Source organism: Salvia miltiorrhiza, chromosome 1, assembly GCF_028751815.1.
Source record: "Salvia miltiorrhiza cultivar Shanhuang (shh) chromosome 1, IMPLAD_Smil_shh, whole genome shotgun sequence".
NCBI lineage: Eukaryota > Viridiplantae > Streptophyta > Magnoliopsida > Lamiales > Lamiaceae > Salvia > Salvia miltiorrhiza.
Window position 1 is genome coordinate 46315260 of NC_080387.1, and position 15250 is coordinate 46330509.

At 34.5% G+C, this 15250-nt stretch overlaps 2 protein-coding genes across 2 annotated transcripts; one reads left to right on the forward strand and one right to left on the reverse strand.

The window, feature by feature from the left end:
- Window positions 1-821: 821 nt before the first annotated feature.
- LOC130986855 (IQ domain-containing protein IQM1-like) lies at window positions 822-3844 on the forward strand. The gene is made up of 7 exons (XM_057910392.1): window positions 822-1413; window positions 1570-2047; window positions 2138-2318; window positions 2414-2590; window positions 2671-2901; window positions 2976-3077; window positions 3169-3844. The coding sequence occupies exons 2-7, from the start codon at window positions 1590-1592 to the stop codon at window positions 3559-3561; spliced, it is 1542 nt and encodes a 513-aa protein (XP_057766375.1). The 5' UTR covers window positions 822-1413; window positions 1570-1589; the 3' UTR covers window positions 3562-3844.
- Window positions 3845-8256: 4412 nt separating this feature from the next.
- LOC130986865 (uncharacterized) lies at window positions 8257-9254 on the reverse strand. The gene has a single exon (XM_057910396.1). The coding sequence runs from the start codon at window positions 8931-8933 to the stop codon at window positions 8514-8516; it is 420 nt and encodes a 139-aa protein (XP_057766379.1). The 5' UTR covers window positions 8934-9254; the 3' UTR covers window positions 8257-8513.
- Window positions 9255-15250: the final 5996 nt, after the last annotated feature.

The following is a 15250-nucleotide window of genomic DNA, read 5'->3' on the forward strand; positions in this document are numbered from 1 at the left end:
TATTTTAAGCATAAATAATTAAAAGAATAATGAGAAATTAGAGAAAATGGGGGAAATCGGGTGTATGATTGCTGGAGAGCAGGAGAGGCGAAGGGGGGAGCTGGCTAATAGGCGTCGCCGGGCACTGCCGCGCCACGGCGGCCGGCGAAAATGGGCAGGGAGGCGGCGACGGTGGTTTGGCAGCACCAGATCTGGAAAAGGGGAGGCGGCGGCTGGGGTGTGCTGCTGTCGATGCAGAAGCGGCGATGGTGGCAGCTGCCGTCGACCAGTCGAGGGGGAGATGAGAGGAGGAGTGGTAGGCACTGACAAGGCGGCGGGAGTCGCCGGAGAAGGGAGGCGGCCGCGGCCAGGAGAGGGACAGAAAGGGGGACGAGAGATGAGAGAGAGAGAGACACACACACACACAAAGAAGAAGAGAGGGAAATGGTGCGTGAGTTAGACATTTCCGTCAAAAAGGGGGTGCCAATATAAATTTGCATCTGCAAAACCACAATAAAAAATGGACCAAAACTAGAATCAAAAAGTGGGAAGTATTGGTTTCTATGGCAGGACACGTGGCGGAAGATCAACGTCCCCGCCTAGTAAGCGGGCGCCTAGGGTAGACAAAGCCCCCAAACCAACACAACACAACACAAAACCAAACCGTATTTAACGTCCTTGTTTCGTGTTGGCGCGTTATCTTGGAGTCACGACTACTCTCATGCCCAACTCGACAAATTTCTGGGTTGACCTTCATTTATTTTTCCAAACCTCAACAAAAAATTAAATTATCTCTTTCTCATAATTTAAACAGGAAAACTTTATTTTCTCCAAAATGACTTTTTTTTTTTTTGTGTGTGGATGACTCTTCATGGAAGCAGCCTAAGGCTTACTTTCTTTGACCAATACAATACCCCAACACACACACACACACACAGATTGTATCTATATGTATATATAGCCTGCTTTGAAATGTTTTCCGTATATTCGCTGCGAGTGCTGGAGTTTTCAGCAACCAAAAAGGCCAAAGCTTTTCCACTCCAAAGAAAACAAAGTGCTTAAAAATCCAATCTTTGAATCCCTCAAACCTCGTGGTTTTTGAAAGTGGGTATAAATCTTTGAATTAGACCCACCATTTTCTGCATTCCCATTTCAAGAAATTATTCAGAAATTTCTCACTGTCAATTTGTGATACTCGGAAAAGAATTCAAACTAGTCCTTAGAGTCCCCTTGTTGTACGCGTGCTCATTCGTATTTGAAGGTTCAAGTAGACTCCAATATTCAAATCCAATATTCCTAGAGACATATATATAGAGGGCGGTTGATATCATTATTGCATACACACATCACAAATAGACAAGAAGATATTTGCATACATATATACCTTCTCACTCCGAAGGGACTTCAAGATTAGCCAAGGGTCTTCCATTTTTGGTGAGTGATCCTTGTCTTAGCTCACGTTATTATTATATTTGATGTTTGGCGAGATAAAACTGGGGTTTTGATTTCTGGGTGTGTAGTGAATTACTGTGCTCAATTATGGTTGAATGATATTATTGTTGACATGTAGTTATCCAACAATTTTTGCAGGTGGGGGACTGAAAAATTTAATGGGATTGTCTCTCTCATTACTTGTATCAGCTTGGCAAGAAACAGTGAACCATAGACTTTTCAACTTGGCCTTTGGGGTTGAATTTGGGGGTGCAAAAAAGTTGAGAACCAACAGCTTTGGGAAATCAGGAACTGTGGCCATGACCATAACAAAAGGGCTGAGCAGCATGAGCAGGAAGAATTCTATAAAGTTGAGGAATTGTGAGCCTGTGAAACTGATTCTTGAAACCTCACTTTCATTCAAGGACTTGGTTATGAAATCAGAAGGTGGAGATGCAGCTGAGGGCCACAGTGATAAGTTGGCCTCTGCTATTGATCTCCCTGAGCCTGCTATAATGTTTTCCCCACGCCCCGTTAGCGAGCTGGATGCAGCCGCGGTGAAGCTCCAGAAGGTGTACAAGAGCTACCGGACTAGGCGAAACCTTGCTGATTGTGCAGTTGTTGTGGAGGAGCTATGGTTTGTGTTGTTGACTCATTCTGTTTGCCTCTCATGTTATGTGTTTTTTTTATCATTTGAGTTAACTAGTGGTTTCCTTGATGTGTGTAGGTGGAAGGCCTTGGACTTTGCAGCTCTGAAACGGAGCTCTGTGTCGTTCTTCAACGATGAGAAGCCGGAGACGGCTGTTTCGCGGTGGGCTAGGGCGAGGACCAGAGCAGCCAAGGTGGGAAAGGGATTGTCTAAGGATGAAAAGGCTCAAAAACTGGCACTTCAGCACTGGCTTGAAGCTGTAAGTCTTTGAGATGAATGAGTTTAGTTTCTCCAAAATTGGTGTTTGAGAGTTATATAGGGTTGTGATGTTATTATCTCAACTTATGTGTGCAGATTGATCCACGGCATCGTTATGGACACAATTTGCATCTATATTATGATGTATGGTTCAAGAGTGAAAGTGCTCAGCCTTTCTTCTACTGGTTGGACGTTGGAGATGGGAAGGAAGTAAATCTGGAGAAATGCCCGAGGCCCAATCTGCAAAAGCAATGCATCACATATCTAGGACCAGTAAGTCAGCACTCAAAATGACATAAGATTATGAGGTGGTATCCAAATTCTAATGAAGCATATATATCTTGGTGAAACAGAAGGAGAGGGAATCATACGAGGTGGTGGTTGAAGATGGGAAGCTGCTGTACAAAGCAAGTGGTGTGTTAGTGGAAACCATTGAGGGATCAAAATGGATATTTGTGCTTAGCACCACAAGAACTCTGTACATCGGCCAGAAGAAGAAGGGCCTTTTCCAGCACTCCAGTTTCTTAGCTGGAGGAGCCATCACAGCAGCTGGGAGATTGGTGGCTCATGGGGGTGTTCTTGAGGTAAACATACTTGCAATTTGCAAATAAACTAACACCACCACTTTTCTTCATCTAAACTAATGAATGATTTGCAGGCAATTTGGCCTTACAGTGGTCACTATCTTCCCACCGAAGAAAACTTCAGAGAGTTCATAAGCTACCTCGAGGAGCACTGTGTCGATCTTGCAGATGTGAAGGTAATGCCTTGGAATCACATTTTCTCACCAAATACTAATGATCATCACATGATAGTATACTCAACTTTGGTGTTTCGTGTTGTTGGTGCAGAGATGCGCGACTGATGATGACCGGCCTCCTGAGCCAATTCCAAGAAACGCATCCGAGAGCAGCCTCGATCAACAACGTAATGCCACAACACACGATCAAGATGTTCCATCAACGGAGCACCAAGATAAGCTGCGGTACAGCTTTGCCAAACGCATGTCGTGCAAGTGGAGCACGGGGGCTGGACCGAGGATCGGGTGTGTGAGGGAGTACCCCGCAGAGCTACAATCACGAGCTCTTGAACAAGTGAATCTTTCACCAAGGGTGGCCAATGGAGGTCTTGCCAACTACGGGCCAATCCCATCGCCCCGGCCTAGTCCAAAGCTTCGACTTTCGCCTAGAGTTTCCTACATGGGATTGCCAAGTCCGAGGACTCCCATAGCTGCAGCTCACTGAGGAAGAAAGGAAGGTAGAAGTGGGATTTGGAAGAAGCACCTTCTTCAATAAGGGAACTAACTTAAATCTTTCTTCTTTTATTCAATTTGTAAGTTTGTAAATGTCTCATTTGCATGCCAAGTCTTCTTTTTGTCCAGTTTTGGCTCCTTTTGACAGTTGCAAGCTGAGGTTTTAGTCCGTATTGCTTCATTTTTTTGTATGTTAACAAGATTCATACTATTAGTTAAAATGTTGTACATTTCATCTTCTATTTAAATGAAGAAATAAAACAGTTGAAAACTTACGAGTGCTTGCAAATATAAAACATACACACACAAACAGTGAGACACGCTGTGAAACAAGTAAAAACCAAAAATATAGAACCAACGATTTTGTAACAACCCCATTCTGTTTCTTATTGATATAAATAGCCCACCGTTAGACTGTGTGTAGCAGCGGCCTTTCTCCATGTGGTAGACGCCCACATGCCTAAACATTTGAAAATAAAATGAAAAATACAAGATAGGAGACCGCCCATGCTTCACAAGAGACCGGTCCAATCATCTTCTTTTTATTGTCATTTCATCCTTTTTTAATTATTTTTAATTGCTTTATTTTCTTTAACTATTGCTTATTTTTTTCTCTTATTTATTTATTATTTATATTAATTAAAATTTATTGTTTTTTGAATTGGACTTGTATGTTACATTAAATTATAGATATTGCCACATCCCACATGGTAATTAAATGCGTAAATTTTCATTGTTTGAAGAATGAATTGTATATTTTTAATTTCGTATTCGGATTGTTGTAATTTTTATTCTTAGTTTGTAACGTTTGAATTTTTATCATTTGGTCATTTTTGAATTTTTATCATTTTCTACTTATTTTAATTTATGTTCAACATAATTAAAACTATTATAATTACAAATAATAAGAAAATAATTATATAAAACATTGTAGTTGGGTGGTTGGAGTGATCATTGATAAATCATAAAAAACATGAGTGTGACTAGGGGTGAGTAAAAACCAAACCGCAATTCAAAACTGAACCGAACCGCACCATTTTAGTATGGTGCGGTTCCGAAAATTTTCAGTTCGGTTTTTAATTTTTGGTGCGGTTTTGCACCGAACCGATAAATATATATACTTTATTATATATTTATATTATAATATATATATGAGAAGGGCTAAAATAAGAGCATTTATTAAGATATAAAATAAGAATCATTTTCAGCTCTTAGATCATCAAGATCTACGGTTGATTCGTAATCCTATTGGATGGATTTATGGTCCTCAGTTCAAATCCCAAAGGTAGCAAAAATTTATTTTTCACTCAGTTCAAATCCCAAAGGTAGCAAAAATTTATTTTTCACAATTCATACCTTTATACAGCGAATTCATACGGTTATACATAAAATTCATACATTAAAAATCGCTCTTATTTCTTATTTTAAGATGTGCTCTCATTGTAGCCCACCCCTATATATATATATATATTTAAACTTAGATTGACACTATATCATTCATTTATATCTGCTTTAGATTTAAACTTAGATTATATATGCATACTTTTATGAAGTATTTTTGTAGTTGTTAGTTGTTAGGAATTCATATCAACAAAACGTAATGAATTAATGAAATGATTTGCTGGTTCACTGCATGGCGTTATAAGTGAGGAAGTCTACTCAGAACTCCAATCCTCACTTTTGTTCCTTTATTGTTTGATTTTGAGGGTTAAAACATTATTTTACGGATTTTAATAGCGTTTTTTTCGAATAAACAAAAAAGAATGTATCGGTTCGGTTTGACACCACCTATCGGTGCGGCGCGGTTCCAATTTTCAGCATCGGTTTGATTTTCAGTTTTTAAAATTTGGTTCGGTTTTCGGTTTTCAGAATTTGGTGCGGTTTTGCATCGAACCGAACCGATGCTCACCCCTAAGTGCGACTAGATTGAATAGATTGTGAATGATGTGTAAGAGAAAAAAATAATAATTAAAAATTAAAGAGATTGGATAATTGGGCCAGTCACTACCCCTTCCAAAAAAAACAAATAACCTAATTTATGGTGAGAGTGAAGTGATGTTTTCTTTTATTGATCGAGTAAACATTGCGACAAACATAAATGTTTTAACTATTTTCTTTTGTCAGAAGAGAAACATTTTTTTACCTCTTTAATCATTACCACTTAAAAGATCAATAAAGTTATTGTTATTTTTAGATGGAAAAGTTATATGGTAATTTAGGAAGGAAATATTTATTGAGCACCAGAACTTTTATTTTAAGAGTTTATGTTACAAAATTCTTGTGTATTTATTGTGTTTCACTAAGTCCTCGAACTTCAATTTTCATTTTTTTTTAGCCAAACTTCAATTTTCATTTTAATAAGCCGGCAAATATTAAATTCTATATTTAATAAGTCATTGTACATTTACTCTGTTTTTTGTCGGCCCCAGTACTTCTACACTTATTTTAAATTTTGCGTTTTTATGATGCCTTTAATAAAGCAAAATATCTAGTTTTTTTAATAGACTTGTTTGCAGACGTTTAAGAGCTAAGGAAAACACAATTTGGGCCTCAGTATAACATATAATAATGGCTTAGTGAAGCAAAATTCGAAGGTTTGGCAACATAGAGAAACAAATAAATTTGTTGCTAATTGTAGCCATCAGTAGGGTTACTTTCTCCAATTTGTCACACAATCATTACATTAAGATTGTGCATATCTTGTTATATGATTTTAGAATATTTATTTTAGCACATAATAATAATAATAATAATAATAATAATAATAATAATAATAATAATAATAATAATTTCTTGTATTTTGGTTTTTCAATCGGCTGAATTTTATACCGAATTAGCAAACAAAAGGGCAAAACGTGTTAATTTGGGGAAGGAAATAATCGACTTTGTTAATGACGTGGCGGTCATCAAAGTAGGTGCAATAAAAGACAGTACACAATAAAGAGATTTCATTCAATCACTTTCCAATTTATTCCAACATTCATGCATACATATGATATCTTTGTGACTTACATTTCATGTTTAACTATAACCTATGTTGCATAGGTACGGAGGTGCGGATGTGGGGGCGAGACGATACGAGTATGGGGATACAGATTTTTAAAAATTATAGGGTGCAATTCGACAAGGATACATCTAATTATTAAAATTTTATGATATATAATGCTTATAAAATATATACAATTTAAATTTTCTTAAATTAATTAAATGTAATTTATATTTTATTTTACCCAAAAGTTAAGCATTTTCAATTATATAAGTTAATTGAGCAACAATATAACGATTCAAATATTATTAGTCCAATATATAAGTCATAACTGAAAATAAAATTATCAAAATAACCTTATGTAGGCCTTTCGTGCACGAGATACGTGAATTTCGTCTATGGAATTTGCGAATCCGGTTTATTTTTATAAATTGTTTTAAAAGATATGCCACGTGACGAATCGGGTGCGAATCCAACGAGAATCCGAGAGAATCGCACCCTAAAAGAATCCGATTCACCGTACATGCTAATTTTTGAAGAATCCGTGCATCATAGACTATAACCAACATTTATAGATACCACATCTCTAATAGATATTGTACTACTGTATTCGATGACATCATGGCACATTATTAAAAAATAGAAAAAGAAAAAAAAAGGAGGCCTTGTTTAGCATATTCCTTTAGAAGGATGAAGAAGTAGTTTCTCCAAGACTCCAAAACAAAATATCATGCCTATTCAATAATGACTTAGAGCATTGGTGACGCGTTACACGATAGCACCTACTCGTGTAAGGTGTTGCTCGTGTAAGGCGTTGCAAGGAAGCCTTACACGAAGGCTACACAATAGATCGTGTATGCCCGATAGCGTTGTTTTTCCGACGCGTGTTTTACAAACACGCACCCTATTTAAAAAATATATATATAGAAATTCGATTTTAATTATATTTTTAATTAAAATTCTGTCGTAATTTTAATTATGTTTTTAATTTTTTAATGTAATTTTTAAGTTTTTTATTTTAATGACATTTTAATTATTAGTAAAATGTGTTATTTAAATTTGAGCAATTAAATTTAAGTGAAAAGCATAAAAATCAAAACTAAAAAAATCATGTAGGTTATCATGTAATCCCAATGCAACCTCCTTACACAATGTGGCCCCCCTCATCAAGTAAGCTATCATGTAAACCCAACGTGGATGCTCTTATCTACACATATTTTTGATATCATAAAGCATGATCAAGATAAAAGTTCAATTTTTTTCCACAGACAAGGGGTTCATGATCACGAGAAAGCAAGAAAATGCAAACATATAAAGAACTTCAAGCACTAAGCTATCTTGGACCAAGAACTAAATTAGATATTTTCTATACTAAATTCTGACGATACACTTGAAAAAGAAGCTAACTTTGCATTAAAAAACATCACAATCTTATAATATAAACAGAGGGCAAAAAGATACCAACACCTTCATAGATAACCGATCCTTAAGCTATATTCTCAATAAGAAATGAGGTCTTAATTCATCTATCACACAACTAAAGCAACTCGGGTTTCTGTAGCCTATAAAATCATTCATGATCATCCAAAATTACCAAGATTCATCTATTCAAAATCCAAAAATTCTCGATTAATTACCACATGATGTTACGGACAGGTTGAAGAAAGAAAGCATCAATCCACCACTTTTACAGAATGCCAGTTTCTGATCAGCAAAATTTTGATTCAGAATCATTCAATTCAATTCATCTCAGTGCGCGTACACACTTATGCATACTCGATACAATCATACATTTCACACTCTCTATAAATCACCCCAAAAGGGAGGTAATAAACAGGAGGTTAATCACCAGAATCAAAATCCAAAGTCCACCAAGAACCAAAATTAGGCATACAAAATACATACACGTATATATATAGAGAGAGAGAGAGGGGGGGAGAAGGGGAGAGATAAATACATCACCTATAACCATAGACCATGAGAGTATACCTGTCTTTGATCCACCTAAAACTCTTCTTGAAGGATCCCTTGACTTTCCCCTCAACTGTATAAGCCTTGTAGCTAGCAACCCTCTTCTTCCTCTGCAGCTCCGGATCAGTCAGAGTCCAGATTCTCGAATCCACACAATTCGTTGACTTCCCCTTTTTGAACTTCCACTGCTCTCCGCCGCCGGCCACCACGATGTCCAGCTGGCCGTTGTTCTGCGCGGAGGAGGAAGCGTACGACGCGCTGTAGCACCTCAGATCTTGCATCCCGCTAGGGTTTGAGTTGGGCTTGAAATTGGGGTCCGCCCCATTGTTGTTGCCGTAATAGGTGTACGTGTTCTCCGCCTGCATCGATCCCTCGTTCCTGTATGATTTGGATCTGTAATCCTCCATTTCTGCAAGAGTTTTCAACTTCTTTTTTATGGGAGAAAAATATAAAAAAGAAAAAAACGTTTGCGAGTGAAAATCTGAGTGCTAATTGTTATGTGTGGATGGTTGATATATAAGCATGTGATGATTGCGAGAAGCCCTTCTACTACTGTTTTTGGTGTCGGTGGGCTTCGGCATTTTCAACACGCTGACCGCTGCAAAATTCCTTTCTTTTTTCTTTTTTAAGTTGGAAAATACCATTTTATATTCCAAAATCTTAGTTAATTACTATTGTGAATTGTAAATTACTATTCAGATATATAGTAAATACTATTGTGAATTGTAAATTACTACCTACACTATTATTATTGTTGACAATACTATCATACAAGTGATGAAAAAAACAATGTTATTTTTATGCAACTTTAATTTTGACTGATTTAATCATGGATAATTGAGACCACTAACTACAAAATTCTCAAATCAATTTTTTAATTCCACATATGCTTGAACAATCACGAAATTTTAATTCTGCAACATTACACATATGCCAAATTGGAAAATTTTCAACAATGATAATCTGTGTATTAATTGCGTAGAGATGCAATTGTGAAAATTTTCAAAAATATTGGGATATCAAATGGTATATTTTCCATTTTAAAATTGTTGCATTTGTTTTTAATATCTGAGTTTGAAAAATTCCACCGTCCGCATTTATTTTAAACCATATTTTATCTAAAAAATATTTAAAAAAAAATACAAGTGCTTTAATAACTAGCTCTTACGAACTTCAATAGGCGAATAATATACAAATTAATAGTATATGTAAGGTCAGACTAATACTATTCATACTTATGGCAAAAACAACTTGTATATTTGAGATAAAAGTAGAATCTAAAATAAAACGGGTTGGCTTCTGATCATTTGACCAAACTTTGATAGTCACGTTATATTAGAGAAATCTGGTTCCCGGTGTTAATTGAGGTGACATCATTTTGTTAGAAATAATTAAATGGAAATAACAATGCTATTATTATTCATATATACTGTTATTTTATTTGACAAATTATTTATGTAAGAAAGCGAGATATATCTAAAATATTCTCACTTAAAATAATATTTGGCATTGGTCAATTTGAACCTCTTAGTACCACATATAAACTCATTAAATTTATGTGTGCAGTCAATTTCAAAAATAAAGGAGACCGCATTTATTTTAGTTTAGAAAACGTAATTTTTTCCGGGTTCTAATTATAGGCTTGTAGACTTTATAGTTGAGTTTAATAAGAATTGCATGATCTAGAATATTGTACCTAAACCTTCATAATTATAGACCACATTTATTTTAGTTTAGAAAACGTAATTTTTTCAGGATATATTTTTTTTTTTGAGGGGAGAAAAACAACTTAATTAAAATCCCGATGAAGAATATCTAAAAGGCAGCTCCGGAAGTCTGACTTCCAAATGGTTACATCATCAGTAGTAATAGCGAAATTCGCTAGGCTATGGGCAGCGCCATTAGCTTCACGCCGGACATGCCGGAAACCAAAAACACAATGTTCCTTTGCATGAGCAAAGGCATCAAACAGATCCTCGCAAAGTGCATCGAGACTTCTCTTCTCATCTTCAAGCACATGAACTGCAAGAATGGAGTCCGTAAAGACAATCATAGGGCCAAGATCATGATGGAGGTTGAAGCCAACACCCAAGAGAATGGCATGGAGTTCACCCATGAGAGTAGTGTGCGTATGACCGATCCTTTGCGCCATCGCAGCAATAGGTCTACCTCTAAAATCTCTGAAAATGAGACCCACTCCCGTGCGAATTCCGTTCTCGTGAATAGACACATCAACGTCTAAACGGAGAACACCTTTCTGAGGGGGAAGCCATTTTGTCGAACCTTCCTTAGGTAGGAGTACTTGTTGGTCCGAAAGGACCCGGGCGCGAGTCTCCTGGAACTGGAGCAGAAAACGATCGCAGCTCCCCATGAAATCCGGGTCAGGGCACGGCGTGTTCCCGTGCTTAGCTTCGCAAGTGAAAGTCAATATCTCATGAGCTGTCTCAGTCTAGTTGTTAGGATAATCAAGTCCAAAGTCTATGTTTGAAGAGGTAAATATTTTTTAGATAGTAAATGGTAAATGGTAAATGCTGGGTATTATATAAATATTGAGTGTGAATGAATTTTAAAGTACTATAAATGATGTATTGAAAAAGGAAAACACATAATTTTTGTGGAAGGACGAAAAATAGTAATAAACACACGATCTTTGTGGACGGAGGAAGTACTATTTATCAATAAATTTAAATTTGAAAATCTGAATTTTATTTTAAAAAGTTGAAATTTTGAAAAAGGAAAGAAGAAGGTTGGAGCTGCCGCAGGCTTGCAAATCTGCTTCTTCTTGAATGGAAAGTAAGCTGAATAGATCGATGAGGTTTGCTTTGGATGCTCAATTCTTTACCCACAATGTGTTGGGGAGCGTGGAAGCTTTGCTTCTTCTCCAGATTTTTTTTGGTCATCATTCATCAATATCACTTCTCCTTAATAGAATCGATCTAATTCTCTGAACAATCAGAATCAATAATTTTCCGGCGAAGCGCGGGAGGCTGTGCTCGGCGCGACGAGATGGTGATGAGATGGGAGCACTTGAAATTTCATTTATTTTTGCAATTGGAGTGCGTTCTCTTTGATTGTAAAATTATTATGGGAATATGAGGGATAACTAAAATTTCACTCTTAAAATCTTCCTTTGTTTTCCCTCATTTCCTACTTGACCCCTTACTTATTACTCATTTTCACTACAAATGAAGGATAATATTATCACACCATTTTTGGAGAGATAATATTATCCCTCATTTGTAATGTAAATGAGGAATAAGTAAGGGTTAAGTAGGAAATGAGGAAAAAGATTGGAAAGATTTAAAGGGTGAAATTTTGTTTTTCCCTCATTTTCCTATGATAAATTTACAACCAAAGAGAACGCACCCTTAATGTTTTTAATTACTAATATATTATAGGTAAATTAGTCTATCTATAATCTATAATATTATTAAAAAGATAATTTCCAATTTAAAATTAATTTTAAAATTGAATGAAAATTTTATAGTTATAATAAAATTGAAAATTTATTTGTAAAATATATATTTTTTTTTTACTTTTTTGTTTATCTTCTTATTTTTTCTAAATTTATGAAATTCGACTAACTATAAAATGTTTAATATGCATATCAAATTAAAGATTACGATTATAACTTTATTTTGATATGTTTATGTAAATATTTGATTTAAAATGTAAAATTTATACTAGTATTTATTTAAAAATTAAATTTTTTAAAAATTCTTTCTCATCTCTCACCTTTTTTTTTTGCATAAATCTATTTTTAATTATTTTTTATTTTAATTTTAGTTTTTTAACTTTTTTTTATTTTTTGCCTTTTCATAATATTAATTTTTATTTTTATTATGATGAAATATTCTTTATTTTTTCAATATTTTGCTCAAATATATTCAATTAAAATTAATTTTTAATTATATTTATAATTATGATGTGTGCGTGTGTTAGCCAAGCGATAAGGGGTTAATGCTTGAGGCCAAAGGTCTTGGGTTCGAGACTCTTATGGGGCGGCATTTAAATTTCTTTATTTAATACTTTTAATTTATCAAAAAAAAAAACAGTAACATAAGAAGTACATATTTATATAAGAAACAATACATCCACGTGAAGAAAACATAAATTTTGGCCATTGATTTAAAAAACACAAAATCTAACTATTTTCACGTTTTAAGACTGTTTTATCCTTAATTAGAGCGGACCGAATTTAGGTTTGCACGCAGGTTAGGTACACTTGGCACTATTAGTGCCAAAAGTACCAATAAAAAAAAATCATGTTGGTACGCTTGCCATTATTAATTAATGTCAATAGTGACATGCACCAATGATACTAGTGACCATCTTAGTGCCAATAGTATCATATACTTGTATTGATATATTGTCTTGTCTTCATTTAGGGTTTAGATTCCCCATTCAGAGTTTAGATTTCTCATTTAGGGTTTGCATTCTCCATTTAGGGTTTAGATTCTTCATTTAAAGTTTAATCATCGAATGATACTCTTGAGACTAATATTACCATTTGTGCCAAAAGTACCAATTTACTTGATTTTTTTTTAAATTGATGTTGGTACTTTTGGCACTAATATTGTTATTTGTGTCAAAAATACCAATTTACTTAGTTGTTTTTTTTTTAGTATTTTTGGCACTAATAGTGCCAAGTGTACCTAATCCGCGCGAAAACTCGAATCCGATCCGTCCTGAATAAGGGAAAAACAATCTTAAAACGTAAAATAATGACCAAATTTTGTGTTTTTTGGATGGGTGACCAAATATTGTGTTTTACTATTCAAAATGGCTATCTCAAAATGAGACTCTATTTATAATTATGATAATTTAGTTAGAATTAATTTTATATAAATGTAGAAATATAAAAACGTATTTCATAAGGTGCAATTGTTAGTTTATATGAAAAAGGTTATTAGAATTAATATATTTTTATTTTTGTGATTATCATTAGTGTTTTATTAAATAAAATGATTATTTAAAACTATTAACACATGTTTTAGTAAGAGTGGATTTTTAAAATGGCCACTTTCATATTGTAAAATTAAAAATTGTCCACTAAGATAAAAATATTAAAAAATGGCCACTGTTACCAAAATATCCTTCCACATTAAAAATTAAAAAAAAATGTCCACTTTACATCACCCCTTTAAAAAATCCCGCAATTCACAACCAGTGTGAATTCACAACCAAAATTTTTTGGTTGTGAATTCACACTGGTTGTAAATTGAGAATTCACAACCAGAATTTTTTGTTTGTGAATTCACAACTAGTCGAATTCACAGCCAAAATTTAATTCACAACCAGTCGAATTCACAACTAGAATTTTTTGGTTGTGAATTCGCGACAAACGAATTCACAACCAGATTTATGTTGGTTGCGAATTCACAATCAGTCGAATTCACAACCTGAATTTAATTCACAACTAGAATTTATTTTGGTTGTGAATTTGAGTTTTTAAAGTTTGAATTCACAATTAAAACTGTAATTTATTTTGATTGTGAATTTATAGATTTGGTTGTAAATTCAAGAATATTAAGTTGTGAATTCATCGAGCTAGTTGTGAATTCAAGAACATTAAGTTGTGAATTCATCGACCTGGTTGTGAATTCTTAAATCTAGTTGTGAATTATTACGATAGTGAATTCACGACTAAACTGAAACACTAAATTCACAACTGAACTGAACTGAAACATTAAATTCACAACTAAACTGAAACCCTAAACCCTAAACCTAAACCCTAGTTGTGAATTGTTACGATTGTGAATTCACAACTGAACTGAACTGAAACTAAACTGAACTGAAACATTAAATTCACAACTAAACTGAAACCCTAAACCTAAACCCTAGTTGTGAATTGTTACGATTGTGAATTCACAACTGAACTGAAACACTAAATTCACAATTGAACTGAAACTGAACTGAATTGAACTGAAACATTAAATTCACAACTAAACTGAAACCCTAAACACTAAACCCTAAACCTAAACCCTAGTTGTGAATTCACAACTGAACTGAACTGAACCGTAAACCCTAAAAACTAAACCCTAAACTCTAAAACCTAAACCCTAAACCCTAAACCCTAGTTGTGAATTGTTACGATTGTGAATTCACAACTGAACTAAACCCTAAACCCTAAAAACTAAACCTTAAACCCTAAATCCTAAACTCAATCTAAACCCTAAACCCTAGTTGTGAATTGTTACGATTGTGAATTCACAACTGAACTGAACTGAAACACTAAACCCTAAACCTAAACCCTAGTTGTGAATTCACAACTGAACTGAAACTGATCTGAACTGAAACTGAAACTGAACTGAACCCTAAACCCTAAAACCTAAACCCTAAACCCTGAACCCTAAACCCTAAACCCTAAACAGTCGAATTCACAACAAGAATTTTTTGGTTGTGTATTTACAACCAAAATTTAATACATAGCAAGAATTTTTTGGTTGTGAATTTACAACCAGTCGAATTCACAACTAAAATGTAATTCACAACCACAATTTATTTTAGTTGTGAATTCAAGAATATGAAGTTGTGAATTCGAGTTTTAGTTGTGAATTCAAGAATATAAAGTTGTGAATTCATAGATGTGGTCGTGAATTCAAGAATATTAAGTTGTGAATTCATATATGTGGCTGTGAATTCAAGAACATTAATCAATTTTTTATTTCTCGAAGTATTGAAAATGAACTTCTAATCCTAAAAGAATCACTAGATGAGAGAG